Source organism: Stenella coeruleoalba, assembly GCF_951394435.1.
Source record: "Stenella coeruleoalba genome assembly, chromosome: 19".
NCBI lineage: Eukaryota > Metazoa > Chordata > Mammalia > Artiodactyla > Delphinidae > Stenella > Stenella coeruleoalba.
The window spans coordinates 18,803,297-18,821,374 of record NC_137165.1 but is presented as its reverse complement, the minus strand read 5'-3'; the positions used below and the strand labels follow the sequence as shown (position 1 = coordinate 18,821,374).

The following is an 18,078-nucleotide window of genomic DNA, read 5'->3' as shown; positions in this document are numbered from 1 at the left end:
AGTTCATATCAGTGCAGCATCCCCTACCTTGGGGCTGGAGTGGGGGGAGCGATGGTAAGTCCACAGTGTAACATGTTGAATTGTGTCCAAAAATACAATAGGTAAGCTCAAAACAGGGCAGATGCGCACTTAAGAAAAAATGTTAAAAACCGTAAGCAAGCATCACACACAAGAGAAAGTGCCTTTCCTTTATTTATTTATCTATTTTCACAAATTAAGTCGGAGGCTAAAAATGCAAGACCCAGAGACCAGGTGTGTCACACCAAGACCACCACTGCAGCAGGTTCTTCTCAGATACTTCATCTTCCAGCTCAGTCCTCCAACGGACCCAATTTTGTTTGACAAGTGTAATCATTTCAACAACAGGGCCATTCAGATTCACTTCATTTATTCCCAAGCTCTTCCGAGAGCATCTCTGCTTGACTGCCTCAAGGATCTCTCTGCTGGTGACGGTTCTTCTGTGGTTGTAGAGGGACAGTCTAACCGCTGCCAGGCTAACCCGTTCCAGCCACCAATCCTCCAGAGCTCCCAGTGCATCCAAGATCCAGGAGCACCCACTGAAGTCTGGGTGGGTCTGGGACAGAAACAGCATAAGGGTGAGACAGAGAAGTGAAGGCTCCCATAGTCAGGAACGTATGGTCCAACCCAGTACCCGAGTACCCATGGCTTCTGTGGATTCATGTGTCCGTGGAAACATACGACCCACCCAAAGGGACAACAGTAGAGATGTGATGAAGGAAACTAGGCCACTGTACCTGTCAGCTCTCTCTGAGGAAGAGGGAGGGAAGGGAATTTGTAGGTATGTGAGAAAGATAACCTTTGGATAATACAAACTAACTCTGGTCACTTCAACTTTTGCGCCTTGGTTTTTCCTAATAGAAGCAGAGTTAACATCCGGCACCTTCTGAAGATGGAAAATATAGTTTTAGCTTCCAGTATACTTTCACACTCTATATTCATATTAGTGAGCATTTAACACTTTCTAATTTCCCGCCTTACTGCCTTGTGCCAACAGGATCTCCAGCCAAGCTGGGAATACTTGCTCTTCCTCAGGTGTGTCCCTATGTTTTCTGGTCCCCATGCCACTGTGTATCTGTCACCTCTACCTCCCATGCCTGCACCCAGCTCCACCTTTCAAATCCCATCCATCTTTTAAGGCTCTTCCCCAAGTGCCACCTCTGGCTTATCTGCATTCCACACAATCCCCCCACTGAGGACCAGAGCACTTTTTGTTCTCAGAGCCTGTGTCACACACTGCCTATGTCATTAGTGTCCTCGTCTGAAGTTAGAGAGGCAGCAGAAACAGTCCAAAGAACGCTGCCCTGAGAATCACCCCTCCTGGGCTCTAATCCTAACTAGCACGAGACATCATGTTAGCAAGTCATAGACCCACACTGGGCCTCAGTTTCTTGAAAGGAAAGGTTTGAGGTGGGATTCTAAACATTCCTCGTGGTTTTCATAATTTACAGGTATTTGCTCAATGCGCCCCCCCAACACACACGCGCACACACACACACACACACACACACACACACACACACACAGAGCAGGACCGTGAGCCCCTCTACAACAGAGCCCTCATCGTTTTCATCTGAGCTCCCGCAGCAGGTCTGGCTGGCACTTAGGCACTCAATACGTTTATCCAACCGACCTCTGGTTTTATCCTCGCAGCGCCCTGAAAGGCTGACCCAAGGTCACGGACCTGACCCTTTGGAGGCTTGAAGAAGCAGGGCGGCCTGCTAGACCCACAAGGTTAAGGACAGGCCAAGGAAAAACTAATGCTCAGAAGAATTCTTAGTTCAAGTACTCCCACCGAAGGCCTTTCCAGCCAAATGTAGGACCTCCTGCAGGAGCTCACAACGGGGGGCTGATTTTGCCCTCCGGGGGACACTGGGCATTATTTGTGGACACTTTTGGTGGTCACACTGGGAGGGAGGGCGCTACTGGTATTTAGTGGGCAGAGGCCAGGGACTCTGCTCAACACCCCACAATGCACAGGACAGCGTCCCACGCAAAGAACTGCCCAGAGCCCGTTGTCAACAGTGCTTGTGGTTGAGAACCCTGTTCTGAATCACACACCTTCTCTCCTTCTCCTGTCATTCCTTAATCCCATTTTTCCTTCTTCTCCCAGAATAAACAACAGATTCCAAACGATACTACTGGAATACAGGGGGCTTCGGCACAATTACAGACATGAGCACTCAGCCTTGCTTCCTGGGCACGAAGAAATAAAATCCCATTAACATATGCACACTATTGGATATAAAATAGATAATCAACACGGACCTGCTGTAGAGCACAGGGAACTCTACTCAACACTCTGAAAAAGAATAGATACATGTATATGTATAACTGAATCACTCTGCTGTACACCTGATACTAACACAACACTGTAAATCAACTATACTCCAATATAAAATAAAAATTAAAAAAAAAAGAAGTAATATCCCAAATCAAGCCTTAACACATCTTTCAGAGAATCTCCTTCCTGTCTTCCCCATAGCTTCTCTTGAAGGGGAAGACTTTCCTGATTTTGTTTTCTACAATTTGTATGCCATGGGGTGAGGTGTTGGGTGGGCAGGAAAAAGGAATGAGTGCCTACCTACTGAAAGAAATTTCTAAGTATAATATAGATGACCATTTAATGAAAACCTGCTATTTGCAACTCTTCAAAGCGACAGAACAGACGAGGTGGTGAATCCCCTCTCTGCAGGAAAAGGGGAGGGCAATTAAGAATCACTTAACAGATTAGCTGTCAACAGATACAAGAAAGGGAGACACCAAGGGCTCAGGTGTTCAGAGTTGCTGCCAACAGAGAGAAAGGCAAGTAGGAGAAGATAGCAGCCATTCACAGATCCAGTTTATAGCAGCTGTTTTGCAACCAACTTTTCAGGAACTCAACGTGTGAGGAAGGACTCCTGCACCAGAAGTTGAAGTCAAGGTCACACCCAGGGCCACTAACATGATACCTGTCTTGGCCATTCTCAGTTTGCATAAAGAGAGTCCCAACTCACTTGCTTTAGGATTTTCCCCATGTAACTAAAATATGCCTCCTTCTTCTTCCTCCTCTTCTTCCCAGAGGTGGAGCTGGCCCACCCATCCTTCTCTTTGGCTGGGATATAAATTGTGGGCTTCTTCTTAGGGAACCGTAGGCCATGTAAGCAAATGAAGTGCATGTGGAAGACTTGTCTTTACACTTCTAGCTCAGAGCACTGGCCGTAGGCAAGGGCAGCGCTGAAGAGGTTTTATAGGGAGTGCTGGAAGACACTCTTTCCTAATAAAATCAGTCATTAGTGACTGCATTTGCAAGAGATGAAGGCTCTCAGAGTCCTCAAGAGATATTAGACATAGGGTCTAAAGCCAGCTTGTGTTACCCTCCCGAAGGAGCATGAGGTGGGAAACGCATGTGTTCTTTGGCTCTTATCCCAGGTGAAAGGGAGCATCCGTTTGATGTTAACAGCCATCCGTTTACCAGGTAATGCTCATTTCAGAAGTTATTCTTTGTATGTGCCTAACTCCAGGTGTTCTTCTGACAATGGTTCTTAGCCATGAAAATTTCAATTCAAAAGGACCAGAAGTGGGATCCTGGAAGCTGTATTTTTCGAAAGCATCCCAGGTGAATCTAATGACCAGCCAGATTTGGGATTCATGGGTCTATAAGACCTTCCTAAAGCAACGACACCAGATTCGTGGCTGGGGTTGGAGAAGCTCCTCAGAGATGTGGTGCTTAGGCCCCATGAATTTCTATCTGCCTTGGGAGAGAAACGTCTCTCTTGAAAGGCAAGTGTGTGCCTGGTTATTCAAATGCAATTAGGAACTCAGGAGACAAAGCTTGGATGGGAAAGCCAGCAAGTCACTGTACCTTCAAGACTGAAGGTTGAGAAACTGTAGATAGAGAGGCCGTGAACTCCCTGCAATTAGTATATCAGCTCAGCTACAAGGACGTGACCAGCCTGACATGAACCAACAGATAAGAGGACACCAGAGAACCAGGGTTCAAAAGATAAAAAGGACCAGACTGGAACACTCTTTCCCCTCCCACCTGGTTATGAGCCGTATTGAAGTCCCAGTGGAGGGACTGGTGAATAAGGAAGTACTATCAGCTTACATTTATTGAGCCCTAACTATGTCCCGGACCCCATGCTAGGTGCTTAACATACTTTATCTCACTTAATTATCATAGCAATATTACGAGGTAAGATGTATGTACTTGAACTTTACAGAAGAGGAAACAGTCTCAGAGGGCTGACGTGACTTGCCTGATGTCACATCAGTGCATAAGTGTCAGAATCAGCCCCTGAGCCTTTGCTTCTAACCCCACACTCTACCACCTTCCAGACCTGAACACCAGAGCCCCATGACCCTTATAATTACCCATGTGTGCTCTGTGCAGTCGCTATGTGTATCATTCATTGATGGAGAACTTGGAATGTAACTTATCCATAGTGTAGGCTCAATTCTTCTGAATTAATCATTTGATCACCACCACGGAAGCTAAACTGAACCCTTCTGTGAAAGGAAAAAGTGATTCCCTCTTACCTGGTTGTCAAAACCACATCCCGCCCACCACTCCAACTCCTCCGCCCATTTCACCAGCTTCCTCTCATTATTTCTCCGTTTAAAACATAATCTATGCCTAGAGCATATATTGTATGATGAAGTGAATTGGACGTTTTAATGCAAAGAAGTAAATGAAAACGGGCAGGTATCATCAAGGCATTGTGGGATGGCGCTGTTCACTGGAACCGGGCAGTGGGAAGGGTCGGGCCAGGAGGGAACTGAATCAGTGCCATAATGTCAAGATGCTGGAGAGCATTTGGGGGAAGCGTGAGAAGAACAGATGTGGTGTTGCCATGGGAATGTAGCACAGAGGGCCTAGCCAGATGGCATTCTCTCGATGCAAAATATTCGGCGACTTTTGATCCCCTGCTAAGTGTAAGGTCCACGGTTATGCATGGAAATGGTGATAAATGACCAATAGGCATCACAAGACTCAGAGGAAAACGTGATCAGAAGACGCACCAACATCTACTAGAAATCTCAGTCTGCTGAAAAGGACATGAAATCAATGATTACCTGCTAATAATTTCCCTATCCTGAAGACAAAAGAAGAAATTACGCTAATAGGCATGCTAGCTCATATTCATTGAGTGCTTGCTACCTGCCTTGACTGATACGAAGCACCTTATAGACGTCATCTCATTTCATGGTTTTAACACTCAGAGATGGGTTTTATCATCTCTTTAACAAAGATGAGGAAACCGAGGCTTATCAAGATGACGTAAGATGTTCAAGGTCACACAGGTAGTAAGTTGCAGAACTAGGAATTGAGCTGCAATATGTCTGACATCAAAATTCCCATCAATATTTCTCTAAATTAGGCCCCCTGCCCACTGGCAGCAGAATCCCTTGGGCTGCTCATTAAAATGAAGACCCCCCCCCAACCCCTAACCTACACCACCGGTACAGGTATCTAAAGTTTGGGTACCACTGTACTACCTCCGCCTCTTGAGTATGGGAAAAATGCTACTCTGAACTGAAGGGCTATTCTGTACAGAAGGGCTAAATAGATAGCAGTCAGACACAGAACTTAACGTTGAGAAGGCAGAGCTCAAAGAGATCAGAGAAAATAGTGTTAGGGTTCTATGGATAGAAACTCTAAAAGGCAGGTCAGCTCAAGAAAAACAGGAGGCCCTTCCTTAACTGGCTATGACCCCGGCTCCTCTCCTTGGTTACAATTCACTTCAGTCTGGTCCTCTCTTGGTGGAACAGAAGATGCAAAGGGCAAACCAGGTTCCTACATATTATGAGTAACAGGGGCAGAGGATGGGAGTGTTGGGAGCTGGCTGACGTACAGGGCACGGAGTGAGTTTGAGCAGTGATTCAGGAGTAAGACGGAGCGAAAGGGTGTTGAGCCCGCTTTTGTGTGGAGACATCGGCATGGCATGGAGGAGGCCTAATGAGTCAAATGCCTGGTAGATCCAGGCATTGTATTCAATAGCATATGGTGGAGGGGATTCAGGCATTGGGTGGGATACTTGATCACATGGCCTCTGAGGTCTCCTGGGTTTTATGCATTCTACTTTTAAATCATTAAAAATTTTCCCTGTGTCATTTCTTTAGAGTTCAGGTTGTCAGAATTTGGATAGAAGTACTGCTCATCGTATTCTACCTCTAGGGAGTCTGAAGAATGGATCCAGTTGACTGGATAAAGTCAGAGGGTCACACTGTGCACTTTAACAACATCTTATTTCATGATCTTAACTCCAGGAGATGAATACAGCTGCAGCTCACCAGTTGAGAAGCTTCTCATGAATGGCAGGAGGAGATGGGGTCTGGGAGGCAGATGAGAAGATGTCACCTTGAGTATGATGTCACACTCTTCCTGCAATGTCAGTTCTCTGGATACTAATCAAATATTAATGGTGGATGTTATCTGTACTAACTACTTGCTATTCTGTCAGGTGGAGGGAAGAAAGGAATTGGACTTTTCCTGACCCCGGCAATATTTTCTCTAGCCTCTACTCCAAGCTTTTAGAAGAGAACAAGGGGAATGGGGAAAAGGAGGACATCAGCCTCCCACTTAGAAATGGGGTAGGGAGGTCCTGGGGTTACCCAGGGGAGATCTAGGGTGCTGCTCTCCCTTTTCTTTACTACACACACACACACACACACACACACACACACACACACACACACACACACACACACACACCGTCTTACAAGTGAGTATTCATGTTGGATAGTGGAAGCAATCCACTACCCAAATCGGAAGTTGTAAGGTCTGGTCTCAGCTCTACCAACCTAGTCAAAGTCAGAAGCTCTTCCTGGGGCCCACTTTCCCCATCTGTAAAGGGGTACATATGTTTGATTACATGGCCATTAGGATTCCTTAGAATCCTGCTACTCAAGGTCTGGTCTACAGTCTGGCTGCAACAGCATCACTAGGGGATCCTGCTAAAATGCAGATTGCAATTCAGTGAGTTAAGATCTACTCAGGTGGGACCTGAGACTGCATTTCTAACAAGATCCCAAGTGATTCTTATACACCTTAAAATTTGAGACATCCTGCCTTAAGATGCAAGATTCAATCCATGAACTGATTGTGGATGTGTTTTCCCTCTCATGGGATCCTATCACACTCCCAAATTTTCTAGCTCTAGGACCCCTTCCAATGGCCAGAATAGCTTGAGTTATTGATTTTCTGGCATAGGGCACAGAGAAATGCCACATGCTCCCTGAAATATAACCCTACATCTACACATCCCCATTTACAAATAAATTAACTCACTAATTAATTCATCTACTCGATTCAAGAAGTATCTAAGGGGCATCAGGCACAGACTGAGGGCTGGAGATAAAAGGATGAGTAGGGCATGGCCTCTGTCCTAGCGAGTCGAGGGACTTGCCTGGACAGCCAACTCCAACTCAGTGCGATAAGCACTCTTCCCCTACCATCTGACCCTGTCTTTCCTGAGGCCTTAAACAATGTGGCTCCAGTGCCAGCTCCGGGGGACGTGCTCTTGGGACGGCCCTTTTCTGGTGACTCACGGGATACTGACAGTGATGGCTTGCTGAAGTTCTTCTCCATTCCCCAATGATTAGGACCTGTGGTGTGATCCCCCTCTTAGCTCAGGGGTTCTTTTATTTTAATGTATTTTTTCGCTGCACCTCGCAGCTTGCGGGATCTTAATTCCCAGACCAGGGATCAAATCTGGGCCACAGCAGTGAAAGCACCAAGTCCTAACCACTGGTCCACCAGGGAATTCCCAGGGGTTCTTTTTTTTTTTTTTTTAACATCTTTTTTGGAGTATAGTTGCTTTACAATGGTGTGTTAGTTTCCGCCCAGGGGTTCTTAACTTGGGATCCACAGACAGGTCATTCTGGGCCTGGATCAGGGGAGTCCATGTGCAAACTGTTTTGCATGTGTGCTTAAGACATTTGTCCTGGGAGAGAAAGTTCCCGTGTTTTCATCAAGGGAAATGAAACCTAAGAATTGGAAACCAGTGTCCTGTTACTATCCACCTGCTGCCCTGAGACCCTGGCAGTTGCAGCCCCTTTCCTTCTCTTCTTCCTCCTCCACCTCCTCCCCCTCCTCAGCTGCTATCTCCCAACTTCCTCTGAGCTTAGGTTGATTATGTTAAAAGTAGCTCTGTCAGACTTCCCTGGTGGCGCAGTGGTTGGGAGTCCGCCTGCCTATACAGGGGACATGGGTTCGAGCTCCGGTCCGGGAGGATCCCACATGCCGCGGAGCGGCTGGGCCCGTGAGCCATGGCCGCTGAGCCTGCGCGTCCGGAGCCTGTGCTCCGCAACGGGAGAGGCCACAGCAGTGAGAGGCCCGCGTACTGCAAAAAAAAAAAAGTAGCTCTGTCTGTAGTATCAGCCATTTCAAAGAGCTAAGGGAAGATCCTTGTCCCCAACTCAGCATCGTCACAGGTAAGCACAGCTGAACCACAGGCACAGCAGGCAAGAAATTCCTAGAACCCGGAACCAGGTCTTGAGCAGTTGGTCCACCGTCCCTCTGTCTTTAATAGCTAGAGGTGAGAAGGTGAGCTTCTTAAGTCACTTTCTGTGCTTTCAGGCTACTTTATGACAGTGACCTCTGCTATGAAAATTCCCTTTCCTTTGTGCTGTGAGATGTCTAAAGAGTGAAAGGCAGGGGTGAAGGAGTTGGGGGTGGGTGGGGGGAGGGGTCCACAGGTGGGTAAGTCATCAGTGACACCAGGGAGACAACTGTTGGGTCTGTTTTTACTCTAAAAAATGTAGGCTTCAGAAACCATAGAGAACATATACGCTGTCTTTGATGTATCATTCTTAGTTCAAATCCAAACTTAGGCCTGAAAGAGGAGGATGTATGTTTTGGATAATATCTAAGGCAGAGGGTTCTATATCATTTCCATATGGTTGTGAGTGCATTATGAAGTTATTTTGCAACATAAATTCGCCTTTCTACTTCTGCTCTAGAATAATTGGGGCTTATACAATAAATTTATAAAATGCCCTTTGAATATGCCTTGTGACAATGTTCTTCCTGGCCTTCCTGCTTCTGTCTTGTGGGATTTAGGCTGAGCCATCTTCCCAGATACAACGCACCTGGTAAAGAGAGTGAGGATGGGGCAGCCCAGAAACATTCTGGGAAAGTAGAAGAATGGGAGCAAATATTTGCTGTGGAAAATTCAGAGTTGATTTTTTAGGGAGAACCCAGCACAGATCCTCTGCAGCTGGTGTCAACAGCAGACGGGTTTTTCGGACAACAGCTTTTGTTCAGTGTGAACATGTAGCATGCAGGCCTGGCCCCAAGAGAGAAGTGAACACAGCCCTGAGACCTGCCTGCAGGGGCAGGAGATGAGAATGAGATAAACGCTGCACAATGAACGGCTTTTAATGCAGAAAATCTACCAACAAGGGTGGATTTACAAACTCACATTACATAACCCATAGAGTCACAGATCATTCCCTATTCCTTCATCAAGCAAGCGTCTATTAAGAGTTTCACACGCTAAGCCCTGTGCTACTAGGGGCCAGAGCTACATCCAAGAACAGGACAGACACAGCTTCCAGTACTCATGGCCCTGACACTCTAATGTGATAGATGGACAATAGGTTTGTTAAAGTGCATTCAGCCTGTAACGAGGATGACACTTCCAGGGTGCTGTGGGGGCACAGAGCAGGGACTTAGCCAACTCTGACTTAGGAGATCATGGAAGCCTTCCTGGAGGAAGTGATGTTGAGGCTGAGAGCAGAGGGATGAGCAGAAATTAGCTAGGCCACAGGGATGAGAGGCAGGACAAGAGGGAAGAGAATTTCAGGCATGGAACAGGTTGTACTCTCTCTGGGGCATATTTGACAACTAAGGTAAACATGAAATTCTTTCATCTAAATTATAAAAACATATTTTAAATAGAAATTGTTGAAATTATGTTTGGTTTTAGAATTATTTTTGGTTTTAGTGTTTATAATCTCCTAGCATATGTATGACAACCAGAGTGAATAGATAGTCTGTACCAGAGCTTTCAAGGTGTGTGCTGGTTTTCCAGTTCTGGAATGTCTGCAAACTTCCAATGTGACTTTCATTTCTAAGTGTTACGTGATTGCTTTCTCTCTCTCTTTTTTTTTTTCCTTTTAAGTATAGTAGATTTGTAATGTCGTATTAGTTTCAGGTGTACAGCAAAGTGATTCAGGTGCGTGTGTGTGTGTGTATTCTTTTTCAGATTTTCTTCCAAAATAGGAAAAAATTATTACAATGTGATTCTTAAAAATAAACCTTTTAAAATTTTAGAACAGTTTTAGATTATTTGATTTTTAACTTTATATTTTGAAATAATTTCAAACTTATAGAAAAGTTGCAAGAAGACTGGAAAAAAAAGGCTTCCATATATTCTTTATACACCAATAGTTAATATTTTCCTACAGCCCCACTGGACAGATTTGGGTTCAGCAAAAGAGCCTCATTGGTCTCAATGCCTGATTTTATACTAATTTGCACTTTAAATTGATTAACTACCCTTTGCATATGTTGTGTATATGTTTTACACATTGGGCTCCTGTACAAGACACTGATTAACACAGGAGTCTCCTTGCTTTGCCCATGTGAAAACCACAACTGCATCCCACCATAGATCCTACCCACTGTACAACTGCTTCTGCCCTAACAACCCAGGGGATATACCTACCTCCATCTTCCAATAATCGTTTCCAATGAGTGTGGTCCCTGGTTGCTCTAAATTGCACAGAATTTGAGATTTCTTCCTTTTCTTTTTGAAACTCAGTTTTATTGTATACTAAAACATACCAATGCAAACATTTTAGGAATGTACCATACTCTACGCAATCACCCACTTAGCCACTGACCCACCCACACAAATGAACCAAGCAAAGGATGGTCCTACCTTGGAAGGTATCTAAACCGGAGTTCTTATTCCACAAACGAGGACACTGAGATTCAGAGAGGTGTCTTCTGAAGAACGAGAGCTGCTAATGGTAGTCAGACTGCAACTCATCTCTGCCTGTGACAGAGACTGGGGTGGCTTTCTCATGGCGGACGTGCTCATGCAGGAGGTGATCAAGCTGTCTTACCCTCTCTCTTGGCCGGGGTGGGTTGTTGGAAGCTGAAGCAAACGTGAGCAAGGTCCTTAGGTCTGGCTTAACGCATCTCACAGTCAGTCATAGTTTAGGAGTCCAGCCATGTCTTTGGGGGCTTCTAGATTTCCTGGTAGGTTTTGAAATAGAAGATGGTCCTAATAGAAACACACGACTGAAGAGGTGCAGCTGCCTTAGAAAGCCATTTATAATAGATTTTCACTGAGAAAATGCAGTCTCGGTTCCAAAAGAATTTTCTAAGATCAACCAATGTATCTATAAATTGGAGACCACTTAAAACCCATTCTATTCCATTGAGCCATTGTGCATTTCATATGTACATGTGCAAGGCACTACACCAGACTCCTTGGTGTGTGTCAAGGGGGATATGGAGAAGTTCAGGACATGGTCCCATGCTCAAGAAGCCTACAGTTATCCCAGGGAGATGATACATAGATAGATGAAAAACTTAATAACAATATAAGGTAATGTTTGATGACATGCTCAGGTGAGTGGAAGAGAAAAATGCATCACGGAACACTGGAGAAGGAAAGCAGTGTGCCATGTGGCTAAACGCTGGGGCTCATAAGTCAAATGACCTGGATGAAATTCCAGCTTCCCCACTACTTAGGTAGCCGAGCGCAAGTTACTTAAGTTCTCTAAGGCCCTTATAAAAGCTCTGGGCACTTTTGGTACCCCCAACGTGTTAATTATTATTACTCTCAGTCTGAGCGTGAACCATCATTTTAAGGATGGAGAGGATGTGAGCAGAAGAGCAGGAGAGGGCTTCGCAGCAGGGTGACAGAATCGTAATGAATTATCCACGCGAGAAGCTCCACAAGACACTTTCGTAACTTTGTTGGCATATACCAAGCCCGGGCGGAGGCGGCAATCCTGGAAACTTGATTCCACCCACCTCCTACGTTCGCACGCCTCGGTACCGCCCCCCTGAGCTCCCAGCGCCTGTCCCCAGAGGGCGCTGCCACCCCTCCGCCTCCGCCCGGCCCGGAGCGCGCCCCCGCCGGCCTCCCCGCGCGTGCGCGCCGCCCAGGTGAGGAGGTGGTGGCCTTCGCCGCGGGGGCGGCTCCTCGGCCGGGGGGGCGGGGCGGGGCGGAGAGGCCGGGCCGGGGCGGGTGGGGCGGGCAGCCGCGGGGCCGGGGCCAGACAAGGCCAGAGGCGGGACCAACCGCCGCCGTCTCCGTCTCGTTGTCTCTTCCCCCACAGCGCCGGGCAGCCGCCGCGGGAAAAGCGGAAACTGCCGGGTGAGCCGCGCCGGACGAGAGCGCGCCGAGGAGCAGCGGGTCGGCCGCCGTCCCGCCGAGCCGCCGCGGCGCCCCCTTTCCCGCGCCCCGCCCCGGCCCCGCCCGAGCTCGCCGCGCGCCCCCGCCGCCCGAGCGCGCCCACCTGAACCCGTCCGCGCCCACCTGAGCCCGTGCGCCGGCGCCATGGCGGAGCAGGAGAGCCTGGAGTTCGGGAAGGCGGACTTCGTGCTGATGGACACCGTCTCTATGCCCGAGTTCATGGCCAACCTTCGGCTCAGGTGAGGGCGGAGCGGCCGTGCGCAATGCTGCGAGCCTGCGCTTTCCCGAGAGGGGGCGCCCTTGCGGTGCGGCCGGATTGGGGGTGTACGGGGGTGCACCGAGCGCGAGGGATGGAGTGCGGCCGGATTGGGGTGTCCGGGGTCCTCTGAGCTCGATGGTTGAGCTTTCCCGGGAGGGGACGCCCTGGGGTGCGGCCGCATTGGAGTGCAAGGGGCGTGCCGAGCTCCAGGACTGCGCCTTCTAGAGAGGGGGTGTCCTTGGGTGCTGTCCGGACGGGGGAGGGGGGTGTCGGGGGGAGGCAGCGCTTGGGGCCAGGCAGCTAGTGCGCTGCCCCAGGTAAGTGCTGTGGGCGGGCCGGGTGACCTAATGGAAACAAGAGTAGAGGGAAATGAAAACTTTCGGGAGAGTCGTGGCGGCCGCAAGGCTCAGGGAAGACTGGAGGGTTGTTTTGGAGAGAGGCTAGGGTCTCATCGTGGTTTCACACTTGGTTCTTTTCTTTTTTCGCTTTCGTCTTCTTTTTTTAGTTTTTCCTGGCGTGGTTCCATCGCGTCATTCAGGACGCTATGGAGTGATCCCTGAGCTGTCTGTTCCGGGACACTGGCTATTTTTTAGTTACTCTCTGAACGTAATTAGACGCGTTTCCAGACATCGAAGAGACTGCTCTGCTCGCCAGTGCCAAGATAAACTGTCTGAATTTGACAAGGCATTCATGGTTTCAGTTTTTTCAAGGAGTTGTGGATGGAACCCTTGTGTTACTGACATCCTTGAGAATGTAGTCACAACTCAACGCCCCGAGATGGGCTTCCAGGACGAGTTTGTTTTAGAAAGGCTTCTACATGGGATTATTTCACTCCTGATAGAGTAATATGTAAGCAGAGCTTTAAAGTAGTTTGACTTTTTTTTTAAAGAAAACATTACAGTAAATGGAGTTTCAAAATAACTGAGTTGGGGAGGGAGGTGTTTCCTGGAAGTTCTGACTCCATTTCTTGTAGGTTTTAAATATCGCTCCATAAATTTAAAAGTGAAAATCTTAACCTCGGTTTGGGTGCCTAACTAATCCCACTTGTCAGTATGAATTCCCCTGTTAACTTTTCTTTTTTTTTTTACGCGGGCCTCTCACTGTTGTGGCCTCTCCCGTTGCGGAGCACAGGCTCCGGACGCGCAGGCTCAGCGGCCATGGCTCACGGGCCCAGCCGCTGCGCGGCATGTGGGATCCTCCCGGACCGGGGCACGAACCCGCGTCCCCTGCATCGGCAGGCGGACTCTCAACCACTGCGCCACCAGAGAAGCCCTCTCCTGTTAACTTTAAGAATTTTAAAAACTTTTTTAATCTTCAAAATTGCAGTCCCCATAGTCTGCATCTGCTCTTAGCCAGGCTTCATTATGTCCCAGAGTAAGGAGCAGAGGCACCGACCGGAGTTCTACACCCACCTACCACAAACGACTTTGAGCCAGTCCTTGCGTCTGAGTTTCCTAATTTGTAAAATAATGATCTCCAAGATTTTTCTGCCCTTACATTCTTTTTTTGCTTTCACATATCATTGGTTGCAAAGTCTTGTGAGGCTTGACTCTTTTTTTTTTTTTTTTTTTTTTTTTTTGCGGTACGCGGGCCTCCCACTGCTGTGGCCTCTCCCGTTGCGGAGCACAGGCTCCGGACGCGCAGGCCCAGCGGCCACGGCTCACAGACCCAGCCGCTCCGCGGCATGCGGGATCCCCCCGGACCGGGGCACGAACCGGCGTCCCCCGCAGCGGCAGGCGGACTCTCAACCACTGCGCCACCAGGGAAGCCCGAGGCTTGACTCTTAAGAAAGATTATTAATGTGAGCCTAACTTAGCTCAGAAGAGAACTTTGCACAGGAGAGAATCTTGCAATTTAATTATGCATTATGCAGGGTACTTTAGGAGGTAAGGTGGGAGGGTCCAAAGAACCATCAGATGTGTCCTTACCTCTCAAAGACACGGCATGTTTATGAAGACAGGGAGCAAGGTGAAAATTTTTATCCACTTAAATAATAGGTCAGGAAAACAACAGAAAAGTTAAGCTTTGTAGAGCTTAGATGATTCTTTGCCAAGTAATTGTACAACCTAATTGTTCTGGAAGTTTAGCAGAGGGAGAGATGCCTTAGGGTGGCTCAGAAACACCATCTAGAGGAGAGGAGGGGTTGAGAGGAGTTGCAGAGGATGGGTAGGATCTGTGTAGGTGGAGAACGTTCCAGGTGGATAAAGTGGCCAAGCAGAGGAGTGGAGCTTAAAAGCTGACTCTGGGTGTTCGTGAATAAGTTGTCCGGAGGGGAAGGAGTGGGTGTTGGGGAGTTGTGGAAGGAATCGCGAGCTCTCATCAGTATGACGCTTGGCTAATGCCCAGGTTTCTAGGTCTACCTTTATTCCCAATCACCAGGTCCATCAAGATTCGGATGTTGTATGTGTCTCACCTGTGTGTGTACTCGACCACTCTGCGAACTGGCTGCAAGTCTCAGCGCACGGGTTCAGTGATTGTTCATGGTTTATTTATAAGTTGGGAGGGGTTGGTTCCCAGGAGCCGTAAAGGGTAGCAGTGTCCTTGCCTCCTCCCCAGCTGTAAATCCTGATGACCCAGGTGGAAAGCAGGCCGCTCTCTGATAGTTGGAATTTCCCATCAGCCCGTTGTTCCTCCAGACTGTTCCAGTGTTTTAGCTGTATGAGCCTTCCTATAAGGCTCGTGTGGACCCTTGGATATCTGTGTCCCTCTGCAGAAGGTGACCACAAACCCACTGTAGATCCAGGTGCTACTATGTCATGTAATGTTTTCATCTCCCGGAATATGGGTGGTTGGTCCATACGGGGTGTATATTTATGGTTGTATAGAGGCGAAATTTGAGTGTATTTCATCTCACAGTGGGTATGTGCGCACGTGCTCCATCATTGCTGCCTTCCCCAAGCTGCGGTTTCTCCTCTCACTCCCGTCTGGAATGTCCTGTCCCCTGCTGTCTATCTGGCTCTTTCCTTCATTTATGGTCTGTGACATGCATTTAGGCATTTATAGCTACAGTTTCAGGGGTCTGTGTCATCCAAACCGAATTTTAATTTTCCCTACAGTAGCACCCACTGTGACATTTTTTATAGAGAGAGAAAAAAAGGAATGTTTCGGTTACTTTTTTTTTTTTAAGCTTTTGTGTCATTTTCCATTTAGAATTATCTTCTTATTTTGCTACTAGTCTGGCTTTCTTTTCCTCTCTTGGGTAAAAGCTTTATTTTTAGACATCTGCTACAATCAATGTCACTTTCCCCTTACTGTTATTATTTTTAAAAATTGATGTAGGCATGTGTCTGTGCCTGAGGGTCTGGATGAGGCAAGACTCAATGATGTGGATTAGTGTGAGTTAGCGTATCTGAGAAGGAGTTTCAGTTTGTATTTTACGCTTATACCAGAAACTGCTGGTATCTTGAGGGCCGCCTTCTCTCCCCCCGGGAGTCTCTTGCTAAGGGAGATTTGTTCTATTTATTTGCTTTTCCTTTCGGTGGAGGCACAGGTGTCGGTGGTTTTGGTGATGGTGGTAAGCTCCGCACTCCACTTCCAAGCGTCCGATCCAGGAGTCAGATGCCTGCACAAGCACCTCCAGCCTTCGCGGTCAGGCCTGGTTCCCGCCAAACCCCCGCATGGCCACTTGAAGGCCCGACCTCGGCATCCCCACCACGGTCTGCTTTCTTCCTAGCCGCTTCCCTTTTAGAGCCTTTGGTTCCTTTTCTCGTGCCTTGGGCCATTCCTGGACTTGAGTTCTAACAAAATTCACATCAGCTCTGCTGCACCCTGTCTCGCAGTGAGAGACCTGCCTGGTGCAGCCACGCGGAACATCTGGTCCTCACTGTGCCCTTACTCGCCACTTAGCCATCCAAGAGGAAGGAGGAATGCGGGCTGCTCTTCCTGAGGACAGTGGCCTGAGACATGTGCTTTTCATGTCACAGGTCGAGGAAACCCACTTTAGGCTTCCAGTTTCTAATTTTGTTGGTGGTGGTTCTTGTTTTGAGAATAAGGCATCTGCTCAGCCTGGTGTCTTGGTTCTTTGGAAATTTAATTTGTCCTCTTTTCTTACCGGTTTTTCTGTTCCATAAAAGCAGTGATTTGAAGCACTGTGTTTACCGAAGCTCCAGGCAACTTCTCACCTTTAACCTAACACAATGTTCCTTTTGTACCTTTGCTTAGACCAGGCTTTCCTCAATCTTGGTGCTGTTGACAGTGGGGCTGGGTCATGCTTTGCTGGGGGGCGGCGGGGGGGGCTGCCCTGTGTGTTGTCAGATGTTTAGCAGCATCCCTGGCCTCTACCCACCAGATGCCAGGAGCACCACTCCCCTCCCATACGACAACCAAAAATATTTCCAGATGTTGCCAAATGTCCCCTGGGGGAGGGGGCAAAATTGTCCCCAGTTGAGAACCACTGGCCTCGGCTGTTCTCACTCCCTGGAATGCCCTGGAATGTCCTCCTCCTACTCTCTACCCTCATCCCTGCCTGTCAGACTCTTCCTTGTCCTGCGAGACCAGTTCTGAAAAGTCTTTCCCAAACCTCCAAGGCAAGGGTTAACCATACCCTCACCTGTGCTCCCAAGATATATGGGCACTTGATCATAACTTAGGATTTATCATGCTATGTTGTTTTCTCTGCGTGTCTGCATTCGCACCAAATTGTGAGATTCCCCAAAGCCAGAGAGCCTGTCCAGAGGTGGATCCAGGTTGTGTGGTCCTTTGAAATTCATTACAGTTGGGGAGGGGGGAACCACCTCTGAGAAAAAGAGTATAAATTATGAATGTCAGATTAGATACACGGCTTTGGAAGGGCAAGCACAAGTGAGTGGCTGTGAAGCAAACCCACCGCTAGCCCTTCTGCATTTTCTATCATGCTCCAGAATTGGGCAGCTGTGTGTTCAATACATTTTAAAATGAATGAACTGGGACTCCCCTGGTGGTCCAGTGGTTAGGACTCCGCGATTTCACTGCCGCGGGCCTGGGGTCGATCCCTGGTCAGGAACTAAGATCCCACAAGGCACGCGGCGTGGCCAAAAACTAAAAAAATTAGAATAAAAAAATAAAATGAGTGAACTAAGCCGTCAAATGTTGGCTGATTGTTCTTCAGCCCATGGAATTCTTAACTTAAAAAAAGCATACAATCATCTCAAAATATTGTACTTAATTTAATACAACTTCAGTGTGTGGGGGGGGCGGGCAGGAGCAATGAGCTGCAGAATTCGTAGAAAAGCAGTGAACAGGCACTCGCTCGCCCTCGCTCTCTCCCTCGCCACACAACCTCTGTACTCTTTCTGCAGCTCTTTGATCATTTGGAAAATTAGATAGGACAGAAGGTCCCTCTTGCTTCCTGGGGCAGAGCCTTAGGTACCCTGGTGGTCCTCAAGCATGTGTCAATCTGTGATTGGTTCAGAGCTCTCCTTCAAAGGAGCTGTAGTTCGATTCATAGGAGAGGTGAATGGC

The 18,078-nt window shown here is 47.9% G+C and overlaps 1 protein-coding gene and 1 long non-coding RNA gene across 4 annotated transcripts in view; one reads left to right on the top strand and one right to left on the bottom strand.

The window, feature by feature from the left end:
- Positions 1–448: 448 nt before the first annotated feature.
- On the bottom strand, positions 449–12,624 carry LOC307177894. The gene is made up of 3 exons (XR_013825104.1): positions 12,504–12,624; positions 10,890–11,209; positions 449–574 (listed from the first exon to the last, which is right to left on the bottom strand). It is a non-coding gene; the product is annotated as an uncharacterized lncRNA (long non-coding RNA).
- MYO1D (myosin ID) overlaps positions 12,112–18,078 on the top strand; it is a 350,547-nt gene continuing 344,580 nt past the window's right edge. For 2 of the 3 annotated variants that reach the window (XM_079905376.1, XM_079905377.1), the window contains exon 1: positions 12,185–12,619. In XM_079905376.1, coding sequence (XP_079761502.1) covers positions 12,525–12,619 — 95 coding nt within the window. In that variant the 5' untranslated portion in view covers positions 12,185–12,524. Of the gene's footprint in view, positions 12,131–12,184; positions 12,620–18,078 lie in introns of those variants that run through there. The other variant, XM_079905380.1, reaches the window with a different exon arrangement.